The sequence below is a fragment of the Tursiops truncatus genome, chromosome 17, assembly GCF_011762595.2.
Source record: "Tursiops truncatus isolate mTurTru1 chromosome 17, mTurTru1.mat.Y, whole genome shotgun sequence".
NCBI classification, from domain to species: Eukaryota; Metazoa; Chordata; class Mammalia; order Artiodactyla; family Delphinidae; genus Tursiops; species Tursiops truncatus.
Genome location: NC_047050.1, coordinates 3224569 through 3248359, shown reverse-complemented (window position 1 = coordinate 3248359; position 23791 = coordinate 3224569). Strand labels below are relative to the sequence as shown.

The 23791-nt window shown below is 43.1% G+C and overlaps 1 protein-coding gene across 4 annotated transcripts in view; it reads right to left on the bottom strand.

The window, feature by feature from the left end:
- Nucleotides 1-420: 420 nt before the first annotated feature.
- Nucleotides 421-23791, bottom strand: part of RGS20 (regulator of G protein signaling 20) — a 77765-nt gene continuing 54394 nt past the window's right edge. For all 4 annotated transcript variants that reach the window (XM_019925346.3, XM_019925344.2, XM_019925343.3 and 1 more), the window contains 4 exons: nucleotides 18641-18789; nucleotides 11983-12069; nucleotides 7307-7541; nucleotides 421-1282 (listed from right to left, as the gene is read on the bottom strand). In XM_019925346.3, the coding sequence (XP_019780905.1) occupies nucleotides 1094-1282; nucleotides 7307-7541; nucleotides 11983-12069; nucleotides 18641-18789 (660 nt within the window). In that variant the 3' untranslated portion in view covers nucleotides 421-1093. The remainder of the gene's footprint in view (nucleotides 1283-7306; nucleotides 7542-11982; nucleotides 12070-18640; nucleotides 18790-23791) is intronic.

Genomic DNA, 23791 nt, shown 5'->3' with positions numbered 1-23791 from the left:
AGGGTTAGCGGCACGATTTTCACAGTAAAGGGGGAGGTGAGGTGTTTCGCTGAGAAAGAGGATGAGGGCTTAGGGTTGAAGAGCATATGAAGGAATCATCAGGCTGAAGGGCCAGGGAGGGAGGTGACCAGGAGGAGGGCCATCCCATTAGGGCCTCGCGTAAATCACGTTCCAACCCACTACTCAAACTCCTCCGGGTTCTGGATGCCTTTCTTTCATCCTAGTGATGGGTTTCTTCGGGATGGTTTAGGCCTACAAACCGGTATTTTTACTGTGAGCTATGAAGTTATCCTATTCACCTGTGATAAAAATAGTGGGATCGAAAAAGAAAATCCTAGTCTGGGGGCTAGAAGAGAATCTTGCATGTGTCCCCACTTACTTAATCTTATATTTCCCAAATAGTGACATGTGAAAAAAAGATTGAGATAAAACTCTTGTGCTTTATTTTTTTAGAGTGAAAATGCCCATATTTCTTTCAATAGTAAAAATGGAGATACGCTTATTTGAACGCTTTGTGATGAACACCACCTACGTGAAAATTCATTCTTCAGGTTGGCAGATTCTGGTAATAAAGGTAACTTTTCAACAAGAGCATTTTCTAGGCAGTACTTCTCTTATCAAACATTTGAGGCTGATCCACTTCAGAGCCCAGGGCTTTACATTAGCCATGTAAGATACACACGCACATAATACGCATCTACATACATGTATCCTAAGATAAAGTAGAATACCAGTTTTACAGGTAGCGGTCACATCTTTATAAAATGGGAATTTGGGTCCTGTTCCCATGGATGTACACGCTGCAGGCAGTGTGGTGTCTTCTTGTGTATCCTTTGTCACTGAGAAAGTGCTACTGTCATTGTAAGTGTAACTATACTACCTTTCTACAGAGCCATACCCCATTTTTCCCAAAAGTATCACAAAAGGTGGCCGCAATTTACTTGGTGAATATACAGCCTTCTGCAGAAGGAAGAGTCTGTTATTAAAATAACCCGAGTATGACCCAGCAGAAGACACTACTGCCTCTAAATTCCCTGTCCTACACGGAGTCCACGAGTTCTTTGTTTTATTAATAATAAATATTTTGAACATCCTAGGCTTCCACTGCTTTCTCAGATAAGGAGCGAAGCAGGTCTTTGTAGAGAGCAGAGTTCATGAACCGGGGGTACGAGTCCCTGTGCATCAAGGTGTAGATCTGCAGCTGGGCATCATCGAAGATGTGAGGGGACGGCTCGGCCATGCTTCTGTTGATGGTCTCCCTCACGCGGGAGTCCAGGCTGACCTGCCGGCGGGGACACATGGGGCTGTGTCAGACAAGGGCCTCTTTGGACATACACCCCAACTCCCATACCTTGTTTGTTTTTTTAAAAATCCCAGACCCAGCAAGGTCATCCCCAAACCTAAGCTGTTGAAAGAGGAGCTGAACACAATGAACAGTGGTCCCAAACTTCAGAGGCATCAGAAGCCCCTGGAAGGCTCCTTAGAAAAGAGTGCGGGGGACCCCCCCAGAGCTTCTGACCCAGTGGATCTGGGGGCGGCTGACAGTTTGTATTTCTCATGAGTTCTCTCGGTGATGCCAGTGGGGATCGCACTGCTTTAGAAAACCACAGCGCTGCACTACTTCTTTAAAATGAGGGGACTGTGGCCGCAAGGAAGAAAGGTAGCGCACATTGACTTACCCCTGGCGAATTGCCTAAGAACACTAGGACTAAAACCTGGAGCTCCAGGCTGGGGTCAGGCAGAAGTGACCCGAAGCACCGTGGAAGGGTCAGTGCCACGGGCTTGGGCTTAACTCCCGGCTCTGTCGCTGTTTGGCTGTGGGACCTCAGGCAAAGTGAACTGTGTCCTGAAGAACTGCTCCCTAGGGACCTACCCGGCGGTCCAGTGGTTAAGACTCCGAGCTCCCAGCGCAGGGGGTGTGGGTTCGAGCCTTGGTCGGGGAACTAAGATCCCGCATGCCGCGGGGTGCGGCAAAAAACCCCAAACAACCTGCTCCATAAAGTAGGGGTGACGAAGGTGGTAGCTGGCCAGGGCTTAATGAGAATGAATTCAAAGTATGGGGAGTCCACGACGTCCCGGGAGATGCTGCCTCCTTGCACTCCGATGTCTGCTCGTCCTGGACGAAGCGCATCCCAGACCAGAGCGGCCCGCAGGAGCCAGACAGCCGAGAACAGGACAGCAGGGGCTCACACGCCTTCCCTGCCGCGTGAGGAACCTCGGCTGGACCGTCTCTGCACCGGGGGGCAGGATAGATACGCAATGCATGTGCTGTTGTTTAATATAAAACTGAAAGTGTGCTTATCCAAGTCACTGAGCATGGGCTTCAGTGATCTGTCTTTCCAGATGCATCTATCCACCTCCTCCTGGGAAGGCTGGAGGCGCTTATCCCCTGCAAGTCAGGGTCCTGCTCACCCTCTCCCTCCCTCTGGCTCTGTAATGGGCACAAAGCCCTGCTGACGCCGCCTCTTTGACGCGGCTCGAATCCGGCCACCTCCCCCCGCCTCTCTGCCGTGACCCTCGTGGAGGTCAGCCACCACCTCGACGGCATTTGTTCACCAGCCTCCTGACTGGCCTTGGGCCGGCAGTCCAGGGCCTCTCTGCACCACCCCCGGACCCAGCACTCGCCTTCGGACCTTGTGCTGGTGTCGGTGGGCTCAGGATTAAGCACAGAGCTTACAAGTTCCAAGTTTAAACTTAGGAGGCCCTTTATGACCTGCTCCCACTGGCTCCCCAGCTCCGCCTCACTATTCCACTCAAGAATTCAAGGAACTTGGCATTCGCCTGGGATTTAAAGGAAGAAGGAGCGAGAACTAGCTTGTCTTTGTTCTAGGAGGCTGTCTAGGGGAACTGTCTAGAATGGCCTGACTACGTGTACTTCTCTGTCAGGTCTTGGTTTCCACGTCACTCCCCAGTCCTGGGAAGCCTCCCAGCCACCCTGAGCTGATCCCCACGGCTGCCCTCACCACCAGGCCATGCCCTCCTAGAAGCTTCCGGAGTGTGAGGGCCCAGGTCTTAGGAGCTCAGCTCCTGCCAGAGGGGGGACTCGACACTCATTGTGGGCTGAGAGGAGAAAGCCTCCTGCTTGCTCTTGTTAGAAAATTCCTTTGCATAGCAAAGGAAACCATAAACAAGACCAAAAGACAACCCTCAGAATGGGAGAAAATATTTGCAAATGAAGTAACTGACAAAGGATTAATCTCCAAAATTTACAAGCAGCTCATGCAGCTCAATAACAAAAAAACAAACAACCCAATCCAAAAATGGGCAGAAGACCTAAATAGACATTTGTCTAAAGAAGATATACAGACTGCCAACAAACACATGAAAGGATGCTCAACATCACTAATCACTAGAGAAATGCAAATCAAAACTACAATGAGGTATCACCTCACACCAGTCAGAATGGCCATCATCAAAAAATCTACAAACAATAAATGCTGGAGAGGGGGTGGAGAAAAGGGAACCCTCTTGCACTGTTGGTGGGAATGTGAATTGGTACAGCCACTATGGAGAACAGTATGGAGGTTCCTTAAAAAAACTACAAATAGAACTACCATATGACTCAGCAATCCCACTACTGGGCATATACCCTGAGAAAACCATAATTTAAAGAGTCACGTACCAAAATGTTCATTGCAGCTCTATTTACAATAGCCAGGAGATGGAAACAACCTAAGTGTCCATCATCGGATGAATGGAGAAAGAAGATGTGGCACATACATACAATGGAATATTACTTGGCCACAAAAGGAAACAAAATTGAGCTATTTGTAATGACGTGGATGGAGCTAGAGTCTGTCATACAGAGTGAAGTGAGACAGAAAGAGAAAGACAAATACCGTATGCTAACACATATATATGGAATTTAAGGGAAAAAAATGTCATGAAGAACCTAAGGGTAAGACAGGAATAAAGACACAGACCTACGAGAGAATGGACTTGAGGACACGGGGAGGGGGAAGGGTAAGCTGTGACAAAGCGAGAGAGTGGCATGGACATATATACACTACCAAACGTAAAATAGATAGGTAGTGGGAAGCAGCTGCATAGCACAGGGAGATCAGCTCGGTGCTTTGTGACCACCTAGAGGGAGGGGATAGGGAGGGTGGGAGGTAGGGAAGAGATATGGGAACATATGTATATGTATAACTGATTCACTTTGTTATAAAGCAGAGACTAGCACACCATTGTAAAGCAATTATACCCCAATAAAGATGTAAAAAAAACCCAAAACACTAGTGCTTAGGAAATCTAATGGAGGCAGAAGCAGTAAAGGGTACTTTTAGGGGAATAACATCACAGTTTTCTGTAGAACACACAGATTTTGACTGGTTAGAAGGTCAAGGAGGAATGCTTTTGTTCTGAAGATATAAACCCTCTTCTAAATTGAGCTGTTATTGGAAGTTAGAAATTTTTTGTTGCTGTTGTATTGCTTTGTGTTTTCATGATTATTCTGCTTGCACCTCCCTCGTTAAACCTTTGATTTAGGGAAGATGCCATTACTGGAAATGAGTTTACAGAATTATTCTCAAAAACAGAAGGAAATGGTTCTCACCTAAATATTAAGAAATAATCTCTATAGTGGTATACTAACAGAATTATGATTCAGGGATAATAATTCTATGAAATGTAATTAAACACACAATATATATTTTTTTCTTTTAAATTTCCATTGTTAATTTTTAAAAGTACAATTATAATTCAAGTTCTTTGTAACAAGTGAAATTTAAAAAATTTAAAGTAAAAGAAAAAAAAAGAAAATTAGACTAAGCGTGGGACTTCCTGGGCGGTCCAATGGTTAAGACTTCTCCTTCCAAAGCAGGGGGTGCGGGTTCGATCCCTGCTCGGGGAGGTAAGATCCCACATGCTTGCGGCCAAAAAAAACAAAACATAAAACAGAAGCAGTATTGTAACAAATTCAATAAAGACTTTAAAGATGGTCCACATCAAAAAAAAAGTCTTTAAAAAAAAAAGAAAGAAAATTAGACTAAGGTTTACTGCAGAAAACATCAAAAAATATTCTAGGAGACTTCCCTGGTGGTGCGGTGGTTAAGAATCCACCTGCCAATGCAGGGGACATGGGTTCGAGCCCTGGTCCGGGAAGATCCCACATGCCGCGGAGCAACTAAGCCCATGCGCTACAACTACTGAGCCTGCACTCTAGAGCCCACGAGCCACAACTACTGAGCCTGCGATCTAGAGCCCGCGAGCCACAACTACTGAGCCTGCGAGCCACAACTACTGAGCCTGAACGCCTAGAGCCCGTGCTCCTCAACAAGAGAAACCACCGCAATGAGAAGCCCGCGCACCGCAATGAAGAGTAGCCCCCCACTCACCACAACTAGAGAAAGCCTACGCGCAGCAACAAAGACCCAATGCAGCCAAAAATAAATAAATAAATACATTCTAGTTCACAAACAGTTAAGGCACAAATGGAACTGTTTCATTCTCTACAACCTCCATCTGAAGACTGTCCCTCAAGTGCTGGTGGGGACAGGGTCTGCTTAGGACGGGAAATGGACACAGGGTTGCTGAGGGTTGTCACCTGGGGTGAGCCCGCTCTGCCCGGCGTGGGCAGGACTTCACATTGTCCCCTTGTCACTCTTCCCAAATGTTCAGCCAAGTGTGGACCTCCCCTTCCTACACAGGAGGAAACCGAGGTGCAGAGGGGCTCAGAAACACACCCGAGGTCATGCAGCTATTAAATGAGAGAACTGGGGCTCAAACCCCAGTGCATCTGACCCCAAGGTCTACGCTTTTAAACTTTTCAAGCTTTTACATTTCAAGTAATAGATGCTTATATTTGGGAGGAAAGGGTCGTCTTTTTATATCATCTTTGCTTTACAAATTTGCCAAGTTTTCTGGTTGTATAATGCTTTGAAAGACAGTGATGAAAAACCTTGCCTTAAAAAATAAAAAGGAAAGTCATGACAAAATAAAAATATGTCGAAGCCATACATTAAAGGACAAAAATTCTCTTGCTTTTTGTTAACCCCAAATTGAAAGAACTTTCTGAACTTCGTATCTGTACATCTGTCAATGGAATATCTCCAACTTACTGCAAACTTAAGGAAGCGATATTGAGTCCCACTGTCTTTCTCCCAAGCATGGTCCCCACCCTGTCTGCCTAAACCAGACGTGCAGTCATTCCAGACTCAGATCAAAGCCATCCTCTCTGGCTTCTCTTCAGCTGGCCTGGTTGGACCATCGTCATGTCTGGGTTGGAATTCGTCCTCTAAGTGGCCTCTGCCTCTGGTCTTCTTTTCATAATCTATCATGTGGTCTTCAAAAATCCAAGTTTGGTGATATTACCAGGTTAAAATCCAAGCTCTACCCGGATAAACCTCAGCTCAGCCTGGTCCGCAAACCTCTCCGTGCTCTCGGACAATCCTCTTTTCCTCCTGCTGTTGGCCACCGGCCCCAATTGTTTGGTAAGCACTGTACCCTTCAGCCACCAACCTTCTGACGCTTTCACTGTTCCTGTGACCCCCATGCTCTTATCCCTGGCCCATCTAGTCCTGTCCCGTGGGATGCCTTCAGCCCACTGCATTTCTGGTAATTTCCTCCTCATTATCCTTGGCCCATCCATGGCCTCTCCAGGTACCTCTTCCTCATGCCCCCCGCCCCCCAGTGATGGCTCGTCCCCCAGCCTGTCACGACCCCAAGATGTCGCACCCGGGGCCCCATGTCTGCTGCCCCCTTGTCTGTGAGCTCCCTGACAGGAGAGGTCCTGTTTTATTAGCTTTACATTCTGAGCGGCACATGTGGGATTTTACCATCGGAGCTACAAGGCACTTAGGTTTGACGCCAGCGTAACCTCCTAGATTTTAGATTTGGAAGAATGAAAACTGAGAGATGGAAACCTGATGATTTCACTCCTCTGATCATTTCTCTGATGTCACAAAGGGCCACTCTGGGGCGAACCTCTGCAGCATCAGCATCATATAAGTGATGCTCTTTCCATCTAAAGTCAGGATACCTGAAATGAGACTTTGCTCAGATTAAAAGGATAATTTTATTTAAAGGAATGCTTATAGGCTGTCATTTAAAAACAGCGTTTACAGCAAAATGCATAGACGCCTACTTCTAGAGAATTGGATGAAAGTTATAGATACTTTTCCCAGGAAAATGCACACAATCTTTGACTGATTTCGGGGGGCACTTGGCCCCCATTGGTGGGACCACACCGCAAGGCGTTTGAACACCATGAATGGTGGAAGCAGCCCTGACCAGGCCGGGTGACCAGACACCGAAGGGGTTCCTTTCACCCGCGGCCTCCTGGGGGACGTTTCTGGTGGGTACATACCTCTTTAGGAGAAAGAATAGAAACGTAGTCTTCATATATTATTCGTGCTTTCTCTTCAATCGTGGTTTTATTAGCTTCTTTTTTCAGTTCCTCACACGCCATCCAGAAGAGCATGTTTTCCTCACTGAACTCCGTTCGGAGAAACTCCCGGAACGCGTTCCTTCCCGCAGGCGTGAGCATGAGTTTGTCGAAGGACTGGGCCCAGGCGCTGGCCTCCTCCAGGCTGGGACCCGGGCTGGGCGGGGGGGCGGGAGAAAGGGGCGAAGGGAGCAGAGGTATTGGTGGCTGATGTGAATTGCATCCCGAGAAACGTGTCTTTTTTGCTCTGAGAATGAAAATGTGCCCTTAGGCCCTTTTAGGCAGAGAAAGGGCTGTTCTCATTTCCTCGCGCCTTCGGCAGAAACACGTGTGGCACTCTCCAACTGTCTAGCTGGACGGCACCACTGCTGCCAAAGGGCTTGCAAACCAAACTGCTGGAATAACTGCTAAGAACAAGCCCGTACATCTAGGCACATCCTGGCAAAGGTTTTAAATTATAAAAGTAAAACAAAAAATTCTTAACAACCGTCTGACCACAAACTCCCCAGGTGGCTGTGATAGACCCAAGTCAGACCTGACCACCTGGCTTCTAGGACAGTCATGGGGCAGTGTCTGCCCAGGGTTCTAAAAGATTCAAAAGAGAGTGTTAAAGAGAAAAAGGAAAGAAGATAAGTTTGTCCAGTAACTGCAAGTGATGAACAGCGATGACGAACTGAGCACTTACGGATTCACCTTTTACCTGGAGACCTAGGCCATCCGCGCAGTGCACTCACCTGGGTGCTAGGTCCACACACTGCCCTCTGGATGCCCCCCTCCATCCCCGATGGAGCTGCTCTTCTTGATTTGGGGCTTACCCTGTTTTAGTTTATTTTTACTTACATTTTCATTATATTGAGGCCAGAAAACACAATCTCTTTAACAATGATCCTTATTAATTTCTTTTCCCTTACCCTTTTTCTTTTCATAGTTTTTATGTATGGATGTATCCCTGAAGAATATATTCTTTAGTTTTTTTTAAAAGACTCTGCTTTTATTTTTATTTTATTATTTATTCATTTATTTACTTATTTATTTATTGGCTGAGCCTCGAGGCTTGTGGGATCTTAGCTCCCTGACCAGGGATTGAACCCATGCCCCCTGCAATGGAAGCGCAGAGTCCTAACCACTGGACCGCCAGGGAATTTCCCTTCCTGGACAATTCTGGTAGTTGAATTCAGCCTACTCATTTTTGTGATTCCATGTTTAATTGGTTTAAACATTTCAGAGACCATTACTTTATATGATTGCAGATAATTCTAACATCTGAAGTCTTTTGGCCTCTAAATCCAAGTGTTGTTTCTACTGACTCTCATTTGTGGTAGGTTGTGTCCTAGTTTTGTAATTTTTGGTTGGTCTTAATCTTTGGGAAACTGAGAGTCACATTTGATGGTATTCTCTTTCCTCCAGAGAGGATGTGTGTGTGCTTCCTACTGACTGGGGACCACTTCTGCTCCTTTCGTGGACCAGGGCTGAATCGTGGAATCCTGGCTTTAAGCTCCTTGCCCTACCCGCTCTGCACTGGCTCTGAGAGAAAACCCTTCTGTCCTGTGCTTAGCAGTCACTGCTCAGGGCTTTGCTTACTTTTTATTTGGTTTTGCTTTTCAGGTGCTTTGTCCTTTTCCTTACTTTCTGTGAGCCCAGTGTTGCAAAAACTTTTAGACTTATGCAAAATCTGTTCTTCTGTCTTGGGAAGGCCCCCAGATGATCTAATCTGCCACACTGCCAAAGGCTCTCTCTCCATTTAGTTTTGGGAGGTAAACTGTACCGCCAAGAATTTGATATGTAGTGAACTTGTCCTAATTATATGATGATGATAGAAAAAACTCTCTCCCATATGCAAAGTTTACAATGTAAATTCTATGTCCTTTTCCTATCTTTAAGATGGATTATAAGTGACCCAGCAGAGAAACACCAGTGAAAAGCTGAAGACCAGAGAGTTCCCTGGTGCTTCAGTGGTTAGGATTCCGGGCTTTCACTGCCATGGCCCGGGTTCAATCCCTGGGTGGGGAACTGAGATCCCATAAGCCGCGCTGCACGGCCAAAAAAAATAAAAAAGCTGAAGACGAGACAAAATGGGTCATAGAAAGCGAGTAGTCAGCTGAGCCAGCAGTGAGACACAGACAGATAGACAGTCATTTCAAGTTTAGTTTCAAAGTTAGATTCAGTGTGTATAGATGAATCCTATGTAAGTACAACTGTGTGGAAATGCACAGATAGTTCCTTTGAGGATACGTAAAAAAACTGTTGAAGGTTTATATTTGGAGATTGGGACAAGGTCTGGAGTAAGAGGACAACTGAGCTTTTATTGTAAAACTTTTGTATTGTCTGATTTCTGTTTTTTATAACAGGTGTTTAAGCTTTTCATCACGAAAAGAGTATTCTGTATGAAAACATAAATCTCTATCATAACCAGTAAAATTAGTTTTGAAAGAAATATATATATATACATGTTTTTTGGCTATGTGGCTTGTGGGATCTCAGTTACCCCACCAGGGATTGAACCCGGGCCACAGCAGTGAAAGCCCAGAATCCTAACCACTGAACCACCAGGGAACTCCCTGAAAGAAATATTTTAAAAGATGCTTAAAAGATAATTTAAAAATAGTAACTTAAAGCAATCTACATAAAAATACCAGATTCTTTTTAGATAGGTTAATTAAATTGGCAAGGCTTAGTAAAGAATGCTAAATTAAAAAAAAAAAGAATGCTAAGTTATGTTCCTTAAATATGGGGATTCAAAATATATCTTCTTACTCCTTTTAATTTAAGAAATACATATAAAAGAATGACTGAAAAACTTAAGGGTAATCAGTAGTACCCTTTAAAAAGAGAGAGAGAGAGAGAAAACATGTCTTTTCCATAGTACCAAAGAACCTAGAAGCAAAGAAAGCACAGTTCATACAGTAAAAAAAAAAAAAAAAAAAAGGAAATAATTAGGGTGTATTGTAAGTAGATAGTCAACAAACATTCTAGAAGATTAAACATATCCGTAATCATCAAGACAACTGACCCAATGTAATTGGATTTTAATTCCCAGTTGAGTGACAGAGACTCAAACTGGGCAAAAATCCAACATAATGCTATTTTCGGGAAGCATACAAAATACTACCAAAAATTACAAATAGACAGGCAAAGATATGTGAGGGAAATGCAGATGAATACGATTAATATCTAAATAGAAATGGAAGCAAAAGGCATCAAATTGGATAAACAGTCATTTTATATTATTGGATACGATTGAGAACAAATAATGGCCGATATACATGGAATCGTTCCCTCTTGCCTGGCTCTGTTCTCAGTGCTTTACTGGTTACTCAGTGCTCACGACAACCCTTCTTTGGCTGAGTCACAATACACCGTTATTATCCCCATTTTACGCACAGGGAAACTGAGGCAGAATGTGGCTGCTAAGTGCCCAAGGTCATACAGGCAGGATGGACAGAGCCAGGACCAGATGAGGGCTTTCTGGTTCCAGAAGTACGCAAAGCCTCAAGCCTCAGTGCAGAATACAGTATACTGAACTATATAAGAGAAAAGCTGTTTTTAACAGACTCATGAATTGTGGAAGATTTTAATATGCATCCTAGACTCTGAAATATCTGGGTAAAAATAAAATAAAGAATGAAGAAAAATATTTTAAGTAAACTTTTAGGTTACTTGTTTTTTTCCCCCCTCAAAAATAAATAATTTAAGACAAGACCTATTTGAACAATGCTTTTAGGATATTTGTCTATTGCCTGCAGTTATATTGGCATAACACAAAGAAAAGGAATAAGAATAGGTAAGTGGAAGTAAATCCATAGATAATACAGGAAGGAAAAAAGACAATTTTAAAATTTGGCATTATGGAAAGTAATTTGTGTGTTTTTCCAACTTTTTTCTCAAAATACTTAAAAAATAATACATTTACTAAAGTATATTTATAGTTAAGAAAAAAATGGACCTTTAAAATTTTCCTGAAACCCTAACTTGTGTATTTCATTATGTTCTTTTATTTAAAAAAGTAAATCACATAAAAATAAAATGACATCATATGTTTTGCCAAGAAGCATCAATTTCTATTTGTGATTAACAGGCATTAGATTAACAGTGGAACTGATTTTTCTCCCTGTCACACAATGAATTAAAAGGAATTCTGCAGGGACTTCCCTGGTGGTCCAGTGGTTAAGACTCTGAGCTCCCAGTGCAGGGGGCCTGGGTTCAAGCCCTGGTTGAGGAACTAAGATCTTGCATGCCTCACGGCATGGCCACAAAATAAATAAATAAATAAATAACTTTTTTTAAAAAAAGAATTCTGCAGTGAAAATGTGATGCAACATTATGATTTGATATTATTAAATTGCAGTTAGAGAAACTGTGTGTTCTATTGAAACAAAAATACACACAAAAAAATCTGGTTGAGAATCTACGAGAGGATGGACGTTCACTAAACTTATTTTGATCATCATTTCATGCCGTATACAAGTCAAATCATTATGCTGTTCTCCTTAGGCTTACACGGTGCTGAATGTCAATTATATCTCAATAAAACTGGAAGGAAAAAATAATAAGGTTGGCATTTCTGTCGATTTAGTGAGCTAAACACTATGAAATTTTACCTTTCTTCACAGATGGGAAGGTCCTCTGTTCTGAGTTCATAGGAAGCACTCCTGAGTCTCTGTTCCTCTTGGTTTCTAACAGTGAGACTGCAAGAAATAAGACAAACACGTGTTAGTTGAGATCATTCTGTATCAAGGAAAGATTTTTTACAAATATTTCAGAGAACTCCAGCTTACCAAGTTGAATTAATTTCTTTTCTTGATAAAAGTGACAATTCTGTGTTTTCTTAAGAAAACCAAAAGTATGACAATAAACTATTAGCAAAATTAATTCTATTTATAATACTATGGTCTACACTCATTGAGAGAGTTTACATTTAGAATAATATTTCTTTTCATAAAACATGTCCATTAGAAAGTAGTAAAAAGATCAGATTTTCAGGAATGTTTTCGGTTTTCATTTTGTTTCCTGAACCTTGAAAAAAGGTATACATTCTCCAGACTTTGTTTCCCAGTGAAAATGGAGATTTTATGTATTTACAGGCCCACATATGAAAGTATGAAAGAAAGCCAGGAAAGTGTACAATCAAAATCTCTATTGTATCTTTCAAGGGAGTTTGTTTCCTTATACACGTTTCGTACCTTCATTTGTAAATTTATTCCAGGTATTTCTGTTGTTATAGTAAATGGAATTTTCACTTCCATCTCATCTTCTAACTTTATTGTTTGTTCGTTTGAAGGTAATGTGTTAATAGCTTTACCGAACCATCATTTTTACATCATAAAGTTGCCTCTTTAAAGTGTACAACTCAGTGTTCTTTAGCATAATCACAAGGTTGTATGACCCTCACTATCTAATTTCACAACATTTTCATTACCCCGAAAGGAAGCCCCAGACCTGTTGGCGGCCACTGCTCATAACACACTACCTCTGACCTACACCAGCCCTCAACATACACTAATCTGCTTCCTGTCTCTAGAAATATGTGTATTCTTTTTCATTGAATGAAAGATTCTTTAAATTCTACAATGCTTTACAATTTTCAGAAGTTTCACACACATGATTTCATACAATCCCATAGTAACCCTTTTCTCCGCCACCCCTCTATGGCCGCTTCCCCTTCCCTCTCCCCAGTGGTAACCACTAGTTTGTTCTCTAAGACATGTCTATTCTGGATCACACCATATGTGGTCCTTGGTGGCTGGCTTCTTTCACTTGGCATACTGGTTTAAGGTTCATTCATGTTGTAGCATGTTTCACTATGTTATTCCTTTTTGTGCCTGAATAACATTCCACTGCCTGTGTATATCACAATTTCTTATCCATTCATCAGCTGATGAACAGTTAGGTTGTTTGCATGTCGGGGCTATTTGTAAATAATTCCACTATGAACAGTCATGTACAGGATTTTGTGTGGCTGTCTGTTTTTATTTCTCTTGTGTAGACACCCAGGAGTGGAAATGCTGTCATGTCGTAACTCTATTGTTAACATTTTGAGGAAGGCCCAAACTGTTCTCCAAAGCAGCTGCACCATCTCACACGCCCACCAGCAACGTTGGAGGGAGCCAATTCCTCCACACCCTTGCCAACACTTACTGTTGTCTGTCTTCCTTATTCTAGCCATTTAGGTGGTTATGAAGTGGTATCACATTGTGCTTTTGATTTGCATTTTGCTAATGACTCATGACATCTGAGCATCTTTACAAGTATTTATCATCTAGTTGTACATCTTCTTTGGAGACATATCTATTCAGATCATTCACCCATTTTTAAATTGGTTTGTCTTTTTATTTTTGAATTGTAAGAGTTCTTTACATTCTGAAAGCTATTATTTTTTGTTAATTTGATTTCTCTCTTTTGTGTTTGTGTCAGCTTAGCAACAATTCCCCTGGCATTCTCAAGGGAATTCTCTTATCATCAGCAAACAGGGAGCTTTTCCTCTTCTTTCCCAATTCTTAGGCCTCCAGTTGTTTTTTCTTGTCTGATCCCTAAAGCACAGTGTTGAATAGTAGGGAAGATCCTGGACAGCCTTGTCTTGTTCTTTTTTTAAAAAATTAATTTATTTATTTTTGGCTGCGTTGGGTCTTCATTGCTGTGCACGGGCTTTCTCTAGTTGCAGCGAGCGGGGGCTACTCTTCGTTGCAGTGCGTGGGCTTCTCATTGCGGTGGCTTCTCTTGTTGCGGAGCATGGGCTCTAGGCGCGCAGGCTTCAGTAGTTGTGGCACGCGGGCTCAGTAGTTGTGGCTCATGGGCTCTAGAGCACAGGCTCAGTAGTTGGGGCACATGGGTTTAGTTGCTCTGTGGCATGTGGGATTTTCCTGGACCAGGGCTTGATCCCATGTCCCCTGACTTGGCAGGTGGATTCTTAACCACTGTGCCACCAGGGAAGTGCCCCTTGCCTTGTTCTTGATTTTAGCAGGAATGCTTTTAGTTTCCCATTAATATCAAAATGGATTTTTATCATTGATTAGTTGAGTTTGCTTTATCTTACTATTGCCTCTGTACTGTCTTTTCTATTCTTTCATTATGCCTTTCCTTAACATTCTTTACACCATTTTATAAAAGTCTTTTATTCTATTTTCAGGCATTTATGAATTTTCAGTAATTGTGTGTTTGTGTGTAGTTCTATTTTTCTTTAAGTGCCGTCATTAGACATGCAGGAACTCGTTTTTCTTGTTGCTTTCATGACGCCAGGGCTAAAGTTTCAGTAAATGATGGTTTCTTAAAACAAAAACAAAAACGAATTTGAGAGGCATCTGGGTGGTACGCTCTCTGCAGGAGTATTAATACTGCCCGACGTCATAGACTTCTTTCGTAAGAGAAAATAGTACTACACAGTGGGTATGAAAAAGCAAAGAGGAAAAGGAAGGATGAATTTGACACAAGATTCTTAAAAGAACTGTAAGTTGTATTATGAATAAATAATGCAATAGGTACTTAAGCTTTGGCATTTTTTCCATGTCTCATTTTTTTAAAAGTAGGAATATTTCTTAGGAGACAATGTGTTCTTGAAAAACAGTAATATATTTTGTGTCGACTTTTTGAACCTGAATTTATTTTTATTGTTAAAGTAGAATAAGAAAATATTGATAGAAGCCAAAATAGTTGCTCACCACTTTGAAGAAATATTCAATAAAAGAAGACCCCTGCTTAGGTCTCTTTCAGTAAAGTTTAGAGTTGTTATAAAGAGGAAAAAATTCTTCAGTCTTCTAGAAAGGAAAACAAAAAGGTTATTTTCAAGAGATCAAGACTCTGCATGACTCCTTTTATAAAATGAAACGCCTGAAGGCCAGAAAGCAGGATTCTGAGAAAGATAATACAAGGGCTTAGAAAACTAATTCCCATTTACCTTTCTTAAAAATGGACTCTTGTAAACGAATAAAAAAAATCACTCCGAAAAAAAAAATGGACTCACTGTGTACTCTCAACATGGATAAATCTCAAAAGCACGTTGTGAAAAAAATCAAGGAAATCAAATATTGGAACAGTTGAAGTTTTCCACGCACTTTTTCCCCAACCTATTTCCCCCTTTCTTCTCCTGAGATAACCAGCACACTTATTTTTTTGTTTTTTATCATTACCATTCACAGTTACCCTACCCTCTCTAAAAATGTATAAATAAATAAATAAAAATATACAGATATGCACATATTTCCAAACTTTGTAAATATGCATTGCTTTACAAGTTGCTTTTTCTCCTTTAAAAGCACATGCATTTAAAAGCCGGATGGTGTCACATTACATAACTACACCACAAAGCATCTATCCAGATATTTTCAGTTTTTCTCAATCAGATTAATGCTGCTATGACCCCTCTCACAGGATGAATCATGATGCAATGAATGTTCATGTACAAGTCTTTGGATGAAATGTGTTTTTAGTTTTCCTCCTAGCACATTTTAATATTTTAATGTAGCCAAATTTATGAATCTCTTCCTTTTACAGATTTTCCTTTTTCTTTTTAAAAGTAATTCTTCCCAACACCAAGATCATAAAGATATTATCTTGTGTCTTCCTCTTGGATATTCACGTTTAGGCTTTTAAGCCATCTGGAGTTGATCTTGGGAGATTAATTTTTTACATGATGCAATACAGGAATATAAATCTGTTTCTATGGATTTGGATACCAGGTAGGGTGACCAACCTTCCCAGTTGGTCTGGGGCTCATGGGTTTGCTGGGACATAGGACTTTCAATGCTGAAACCAACCAGGCAACTGGGATGAGCTGGTCACCTAATGCCAGGAATCTGGGTATTTATAGAATAGCTCATTCTTTCTTTTGCTAAAGTCACCTTTGCTATATGCTGATAAAGTTTTCAGTATTTTTTTTTTAATTTTTAAAAATTTTTAATTTTTTTGGCTGCAGGCTTTCTCTAGTTGTGGTGAGCGGGGGCTACTCTTTGTTGCGGTGCGTGGGCTTCTCTTGTTGCGGAGCATGGGCTCTAGGCGTGTGGGCTTCAGTAGTTGTGGCACGTGGGCTCTAGAGCGCAGGCTCAGTAGTTGTAGCATACGGGCTCAGTAGTTGTGGCACACGGGCTTCAGTAGTTGTGGCTCGTGGGCTCTAGAGTGCAGGCTCAGTAGTTGTAGCACATGGGCTCAGTAGTTGTGGCTCGCGGGCTCTAGAGCACAGGCTCAGTAGTTGTGGCGCATGGGCTTAGTTGCTCCACGGCATGTGGGACCTTCCCAGACCGGGGCTTGAACCCGTGTCCCCTGCACTGGCAGGCGGATTCTTAACCACTGTGCCACCAGGGAAGCCCCAGTATTTCTCTTATTGCCTTCCCTTGATGTGGAAAAATCGATGTTCCATTTCTGACTAAGCATAAATACCATTAATTTTGAAAGAAAATGTTATAGTTTTGTCCTAAGAAAGACTGAGGTATTTGACTTGTTGATTGTTAACATGAGGTTATTTGTTTATGGCTCTGGATTTACACTTTCTAACACAAAATTAAATGCCAAGTTTTACAGCTGCTTTTGTATTCATCAGTGTTACCCGTTCCCCATGACTGCCCTCTGGGTTCAGTTTTTGCCCTTTTTACCCTTGAATACATCCTTAGTTCTTTAGGGAGGGTCTGCAGGCAGTTACCTCTCTTGGCCTTTGTATGTCTGAAAATGACTTATTTTACCTACACTCCTGAGTTATAGTTTGACTAAGTTTTCTGTTACTTTGCTCCCGTACTCTGAAGACGTTGCTCTCTTGTCTTTCGTAGACACACGTACCACGTGCTACACAGGTGCTGGCTGTGATGAGGATGTCCAGGTACAGATTTATATTTTATTCGCCCTGGTTGACGTTAGTTGGAGGAGGCTGCTCTGGGACCCATCACCACCTGTCGCCCATACACCATCAGTCCCAGACATTGTTCAGGCCATGGTCCCCACCTCCTGTGCCATCCCAAGGCACCAGAGCAGGGAAGGGGGGATGGGGTAAATGCCAGGCGGCATTCCTCCTGCACAGGGACACCTTTGCACACCTCTAAGGCATCCTCTCACTTAGCCTGATGAGCAGAGTGAAAGGGTGGAAAAGGGGCCTCAGTGCAGTCTCTTCACCCCTGGTAGGTCCCCTCCCCGACTACCGGGGGTCCTGGACACCTCGGTGCGTCAGGGGTGCCAACGCGCCCTTTCCTCCCGTCTCCTGCCGGGCCCTCTAGACCCCTTGTCAGGGCTGAAGGCTCACTTTAAACTCTGGGCTGCTAGGCTCTGGTCAGCCACTCCCCGCCATATTCCCACTTGAGTCTGGGGTTCCGTCCCGAATGGACAGACCTCCCAGCATCAGGGTAACTAACATCCATCCTCAGAGGCACCGGCCTGGAACTTTATGGAAATTAACACCAGCCCGAGGCAAGCAGGAACAGCCCAAACCGTCCTGGACTTTTCACCTTCAGCCTCCAGCCCGCCCACCCCCAGTTCTAATGGTTCTACTTCCCTGATCAATCCCAGTTTTCCTTCTTCTCCACGGGATAGTGAGGTCTGGTCTAACTTGCAGTCAAGCCCAAATAAATTTACAGTCATTGAACTGCCTAAAGCTACGCACACATTTGGCTGTCACGAAGCACGTTTCATATCCAAGATTTCAGAAGTGCAACCTAGCGTTCCTGTGATTTCTGGGTGTAAATCAGCCCCGTTTCTCCAGATCTTCAACAGTGACTCAAACGCTCAAGTTGTATCTCTTTTTTTAAAGCAATGATTGTGTATCTTCCACTACTAGTAAGTGAGTCTATATTTTTAGATTTTCCTCTCTCTGTCAAGCTTAGTTTTTGACATTTTTCTTTATTAAAAAACAATATTAATAAAACAGAAGCAGCGGAATATAAAATGCAGGCTCATTCTCCTTCATAACGCTAGACTTAAAGACCCAGATTAAATTCTAAGTCCTCCATGAAGCCTTTGTTACCGACTGGAGGGCCTTGAGTTCACTCCTTTCTGCTCAGATAGTAATATTCAATCGTCAGCTGCCTTAGGTTGTTCTTTAGATATTTGATATACATTAGTTAGCCTGATTTCAGGGATTTGCATAGGTCTCTCCAGAGCTAGGACGCAGCCTCCTCTTGGGTTTGTTTGTTTGTTTGTTTTTGTTGTCGTCCTTCACAGAACCCACATCAGAGGCAGGCATGTAGCAGTTGCTTAAAAGCACTTACTGCATTCATCGCAAACTGGCACCATTCAGGGTACCGTTTTCCTACCGGGAGCGCGATCATGAAAAGCCGCAAACCTTACCAAGAGCAGCTACAGCAGCAGCACCAGCAGAAGCAGCAAGCGTTGGGCCCCCGGTTCCCCACTCCGCGCGGGCCTGGGGCGGCGGCTGCGGGCCCCTGGGCGGCGCACACCTGCCGCTTTCGCATCTCCACGCGTTCTGATCCCATCGGCTGCAACAGGGAAAGTGAAAGGGGGGCGGGGGCAGACTTAGCACCACATAAGCTGGAGATTCCGATTCCGTTGTCGTTTGGATCATTGAGAAGATGCAGCGTGACTCTCTCCAGATCATTTCTGCTAATTTTGGTAACATTTGGTGCTTACAATCCGTTCATTGACCAAACATTTATTCCCTGTCTGGAAGCACTGTGATAAATTCTAGGAGTGAAACGACGAATGGGGGCTCTCTGTGCTAAGGCGCTCACAGTTGGGTCAGGGAGACAGACACCGGCATCACATCCCTCAGACATCGTGGTGAGGACCTACCACAGGTGCGTTTCACAGCTCGAGTCGCCCCCTGGCCCCCGCTGGACCATCGTGAGGACGGGGGTAGTTACAGGGGCAGCTGGATCGCAGCTGCAAAGCCCTTGGAGCGGCGCCCGTGCGCAGTCCTGCTCAGGGGTGCCCAGGACGCGAGCCCGGCTCAGGACAGTGACCCACACCCATCCTGCCACCTGCAGGGACGGTGCCCTGGCCTTCTTCCCTGGGCATTGCGCGGTCGGAAAACGCTTCATCCCTCGCCTTGCCTGAGAACTACAGGAATGGTTGAAGGAGAGAAATATAAACGCAGCATAAGAAACGAGAAATTGCTGTGTCCGTTTTAATTTTTGATACAATTGTTTGAGTTGTTGGTAGGTTAAAAAAAAATCCAATCTGTGTTAAAGAACCTTAAATAGATCCTTGGAATCAAATTCTGAATTTGATATTCTATTCCAACATTAGATTTATCTATCCCTACTATTACTTATCCTTATATGCTGTTGGACTTTGTTTTAATTATCATACTTTTATTGTATGTTTTCATATTGGGTAAGTTAAATTCTCTTCATGAATTAAAACCAGGGAGTTCCCTGGTGGCCTAGTGGTTAGGATTCTGGGCTTTCACTGCTGTAGCCCGGGTTCAATTCCTGGCCGGGGAACTGAGATCCCACAAGCTGCCATGGCACAGCTAGGGAAAAAAAAAAGGTTATAAATTAAAACCAAAAACCCTTTTTGGCTGTTCTTGCCTGTTTGTGTTCCAGTGGAATTTTGGAATCAACTCATCAATACCATGTGGGAATCTGATTAGGACCACACTGGATTTACGAGAAAGATTTGCGAGAAATGACATCTGTTTCAGTACCTATCAGGGATGACTGTGTAATAGGGAAGAACCATTGCTCTATTACAAGTTCATCACTAAAGGGATGTTGCCTGTAAGCTTAAAGGATACATAAGAGCCCATCTCTGAGAACCCTGCCTCCCAGGTAATGAGCGTTAAGCTAAAATACCCTTGTTTAGCTCACAAGAAACATCCTGACCAGGCCCACCTGTGGATGGCTGCAGAAAAAAAGAAACTCACACAGCCCCGGCCAGAGGCAGGCTAGAACCAGGAAGTGCTCGACTGTACGCCCTCCTCCTTGAGTATAAAAGAAGCCCGAACTCTGATTTGCGGAAGATGGTTCTTTGAGACCTTAGTCCATCGACTGCTTGGTCTGCTGGCTCTCCGAAGTTGTTCCCTGCCTCACCAGCCCGCCTCTTGATTTATTGGCCTGTCCTGCGGTGAGCACAGGAGCTTGGACGGTAACTACTACTCAGGATTGGCCCTTGTCTTTTAATCATCCTGGGATGTAAGTTCCAAGACAGAACGAGAGACCCATCAGAGGGATTTACTGTCCCTTCCTCCACAGCCAGAACAATGCTTACAACACCGTCCACAGCGCCCAGCCTGGGTGGTCCAGCCTCCTGAGTGGACCCCTCTGACTGGCCCTGGGGGAGAAGCTGGGCTCCTCTGGCATCACGTTCTCACCGCATCCGTGGCATTTCAGTGGAGCCAGAGACTGACAATGGTTTCACTTCATTCAGGACACGGAGAGGCAAGGACACGCCAGCACAGTGTCCAAACAAAGGTGCTTTCAGCCAAAGATGCTCCGGGTAACTTATTTTCTCAGAGATACTGATGCACCTTGCCTCATTAAAAACAAAATCCCCATTGCTTCTCAGAAGAAGGAAGGATTGTGACGTGGTCATGTCAGTGGGTTTCAACGTCTTTGCGAGACTGGGTCTCCGCAGTCGGTCATGAAATAGCTATTCATTTAAACCCTGTCTTATGTACAGTTCAAGAGTTATCCTCAAACAGGTTCTGCATATTTTTGATAGGTTTTTTTTCCCTGAATATTTTAGAGGTCAATTTTTGCTGCTGTTGTAAATACCTCCCCCAGCCCCATGTTTCTAAATAGTTACTTCAGAGTCTAGGAAGGCTAATGACACTCTATCTGACCTATTGACTTCTCTTAGTTTTACGAGTCTTCCTGTTAATTCTCTTGTTAGAATCTCTTGTTTCCTAGTTAGATACTGTCTATAAATAATCACACTTTACTTTCTGTCCCTTTCCAAGGTATATACCTCTTTCCTCTCCTTGGTCTTACTTCACTGGCCAGGAAGTTCAGTAAATATTGAAGAGTAGAAATACTGTCAGGCACTTTTGTTTTCTTCACGACTTTAATGAGAAGACTGACAGTATTTTCCCTGTGTGTGTGATGTGTGTCGGAGGTTTCTGGGAGAAGATAACTTTACCAAGTTAAGCAAGTTTTCTTATATTGCTTTTACATAGTATAAAATAAGTTGTGCCAGCCTATCTTAATAGTTAATATATTTTATTTGTTCGTACACACCTATTTCTTTGTAAATACAGTTGTCCCTCAGCACCCATGGGGGACTGGTTCCAGGACCCCCAGGATACCAAAGTTCACAGATGCTCAAGTCCCTTACATAAAATGATGTGGTATTTGCACATAACCTGTGCACATCCTCCTGGATGCTTTAAATGATGTCTAGATTACTTGTAATACCTAATACAACGTAAAGGCCATGCGAATAGTTGCCAGTGCAAGGCAAAATTCAAGTTTTGATTCTTGGAACTTTCTAGAGTTTTTCCCAGTATTTTTGATCTGAGATTGGTTGAATCCACAGATGCAGAACCTGGGGATAAAGACTGCCAGCTTACCTGGAAGAATCTTGATTTAGTGAGTAAACTCTTAGAGAACATCACAAGGTTGCTCATGACTGAATATAGCCTTCAGAAAGCAGAGGCAAATCTCATCAAAGTCTGTTCTTATACACTTTTTTTGTGTGTGTGGTACGCGGGTCTCTCACTGCTGTGGCCTCTCCCGTTGTGGAGCACAGGCTCTGGACACGCAGGCTCAGCGGCCATGGCTCACGGGCCCAGCCGCTCCACGGCATGTGGGATCTTCCCAGACCGGGGCACGAACCCGTGTCCCCTGCATCGGCAGGCGGACTCTCAACCGCTGTGCCACCAGGGAAGCCCTGTTCTTATACACTTTTGAAAACAGCTTTATTGAGGTCTAACAGACATGCAATAAATGGCACATGTTTATTGATGTTTTGACATGTATATACTTGTGACACCACGACCGCAGTCAAGACCACATCGTCACGCTCAAAAGTTTCTTCACATCACTTGGGATCCCTCCCTCTTGGATCCCGGCCCCAGACAGTCACTGATCTGCTTTTTCTTACTATATATTAATTTGCATTTACTAGAATTTTATATAAATGGAATCATACGACATCTACTCTTTTTTATCTGGCTTTCTTCATTCAGCATAGTTATTTTGTGATTGTTGTATTGTTCATTCCTTTGTATTTCTGAGCAGTATTCCATTGTATAGATGTGCCACAATTTCCTTATCCACTCACGTACTGATGGACTTACACCTTTTTGATAGTTGCTGGAAAGATTATATAGATATCTCATTGTCTTCTTTTGAACATGAAAGTCTTTCATCAGACAAAATGAGAGGTGTATGTTGCTGAGACTGTGTTAAAAGGTACTGCACTGTTTACAGTTGTAACGTGTTTCTCCAGTGTGTTCTTCCACATTGACTAATGCTTGCTGGTTATGTTCTTTTGGCATTTGTATTGCATTAGTCCTGGGATGTTAACCATTTTCCTAATTTATAATCCCTCATTTCTTTTCTCAGTGTTCTATGTCTCAGTTCATCTTTGTAGAGTCTCAACTTGGTGTCAGAATCTATTTAATTTTTCCTCTGAAGGTAATTACAGTTTCTTGTATGGTTTCTTGGAATTCTTATACATGGTTCAGTAATTCTGACAACTTAAAATCATTTAAAGCTTTAAATACACAAGTACACAGAAACATATGCCATTCCTATAAAATTTATGAACAAGCTATCATCTCTCAGTTCCTCAAAATTCTAAATTAATAGGCATGGTTTTCACTCAGTCACTAGCTGTTGGAATGTTTAGTGGCGGGAGTGGTCGTGATACCCAGGCCCTGCTGAGCAGTGGTGAAATGTAACAGCCTGAGAGGAAGCTAAAAATGTGAATAAAACATGAATATAAAGATAAGCAAAATGTTGATAATTGTTGAAGTTGTGTCATTGACCATGGCATTTGTTATACTAGCCTCACTACATTTATGTATGTTTGAAAATTTTCCTTAATGAAGTTTCCAAAATGTCAAATTCTATCGCATTAAAAAAAAGATCTTTTGAGATGATCATATGAATGTCCTCCTTTGAATAGTTAATGAAATGAATCACATTAATGCATTTCTTTTTTTTTTTTTGGCCGCACTGGGTGGCGTGTGGGATCTTAGTTCCCTGACCAGGCATCGAACCTGAGCCCCCTGCAGTGGAAGCACAGAGACCTGACCACTGGACCGCCAGGCGAGCCCCAAATGCATTTCTTTTTTTCTTTTTAATTTAATTAATTAATTAATTAGGCTGCATTGGGTCTCCGTTGCTGCGCGCGGGCTTTCTCTAGTTGCGGCAAGCGGGGGCTACTCTTTGTTGCAGTGTGCGGGCTTCTCACTGTGGTGGCTTCTCTTGTTGCAGAGCACGGGCTCTAGGCACGTGGGCTTCAGTAGTTGTGGCTTGTGGGCTCAGTAGTTGTGGCTCGCGGGCTCTAGAGTGTAGGCTCAGTAGTTGTGGT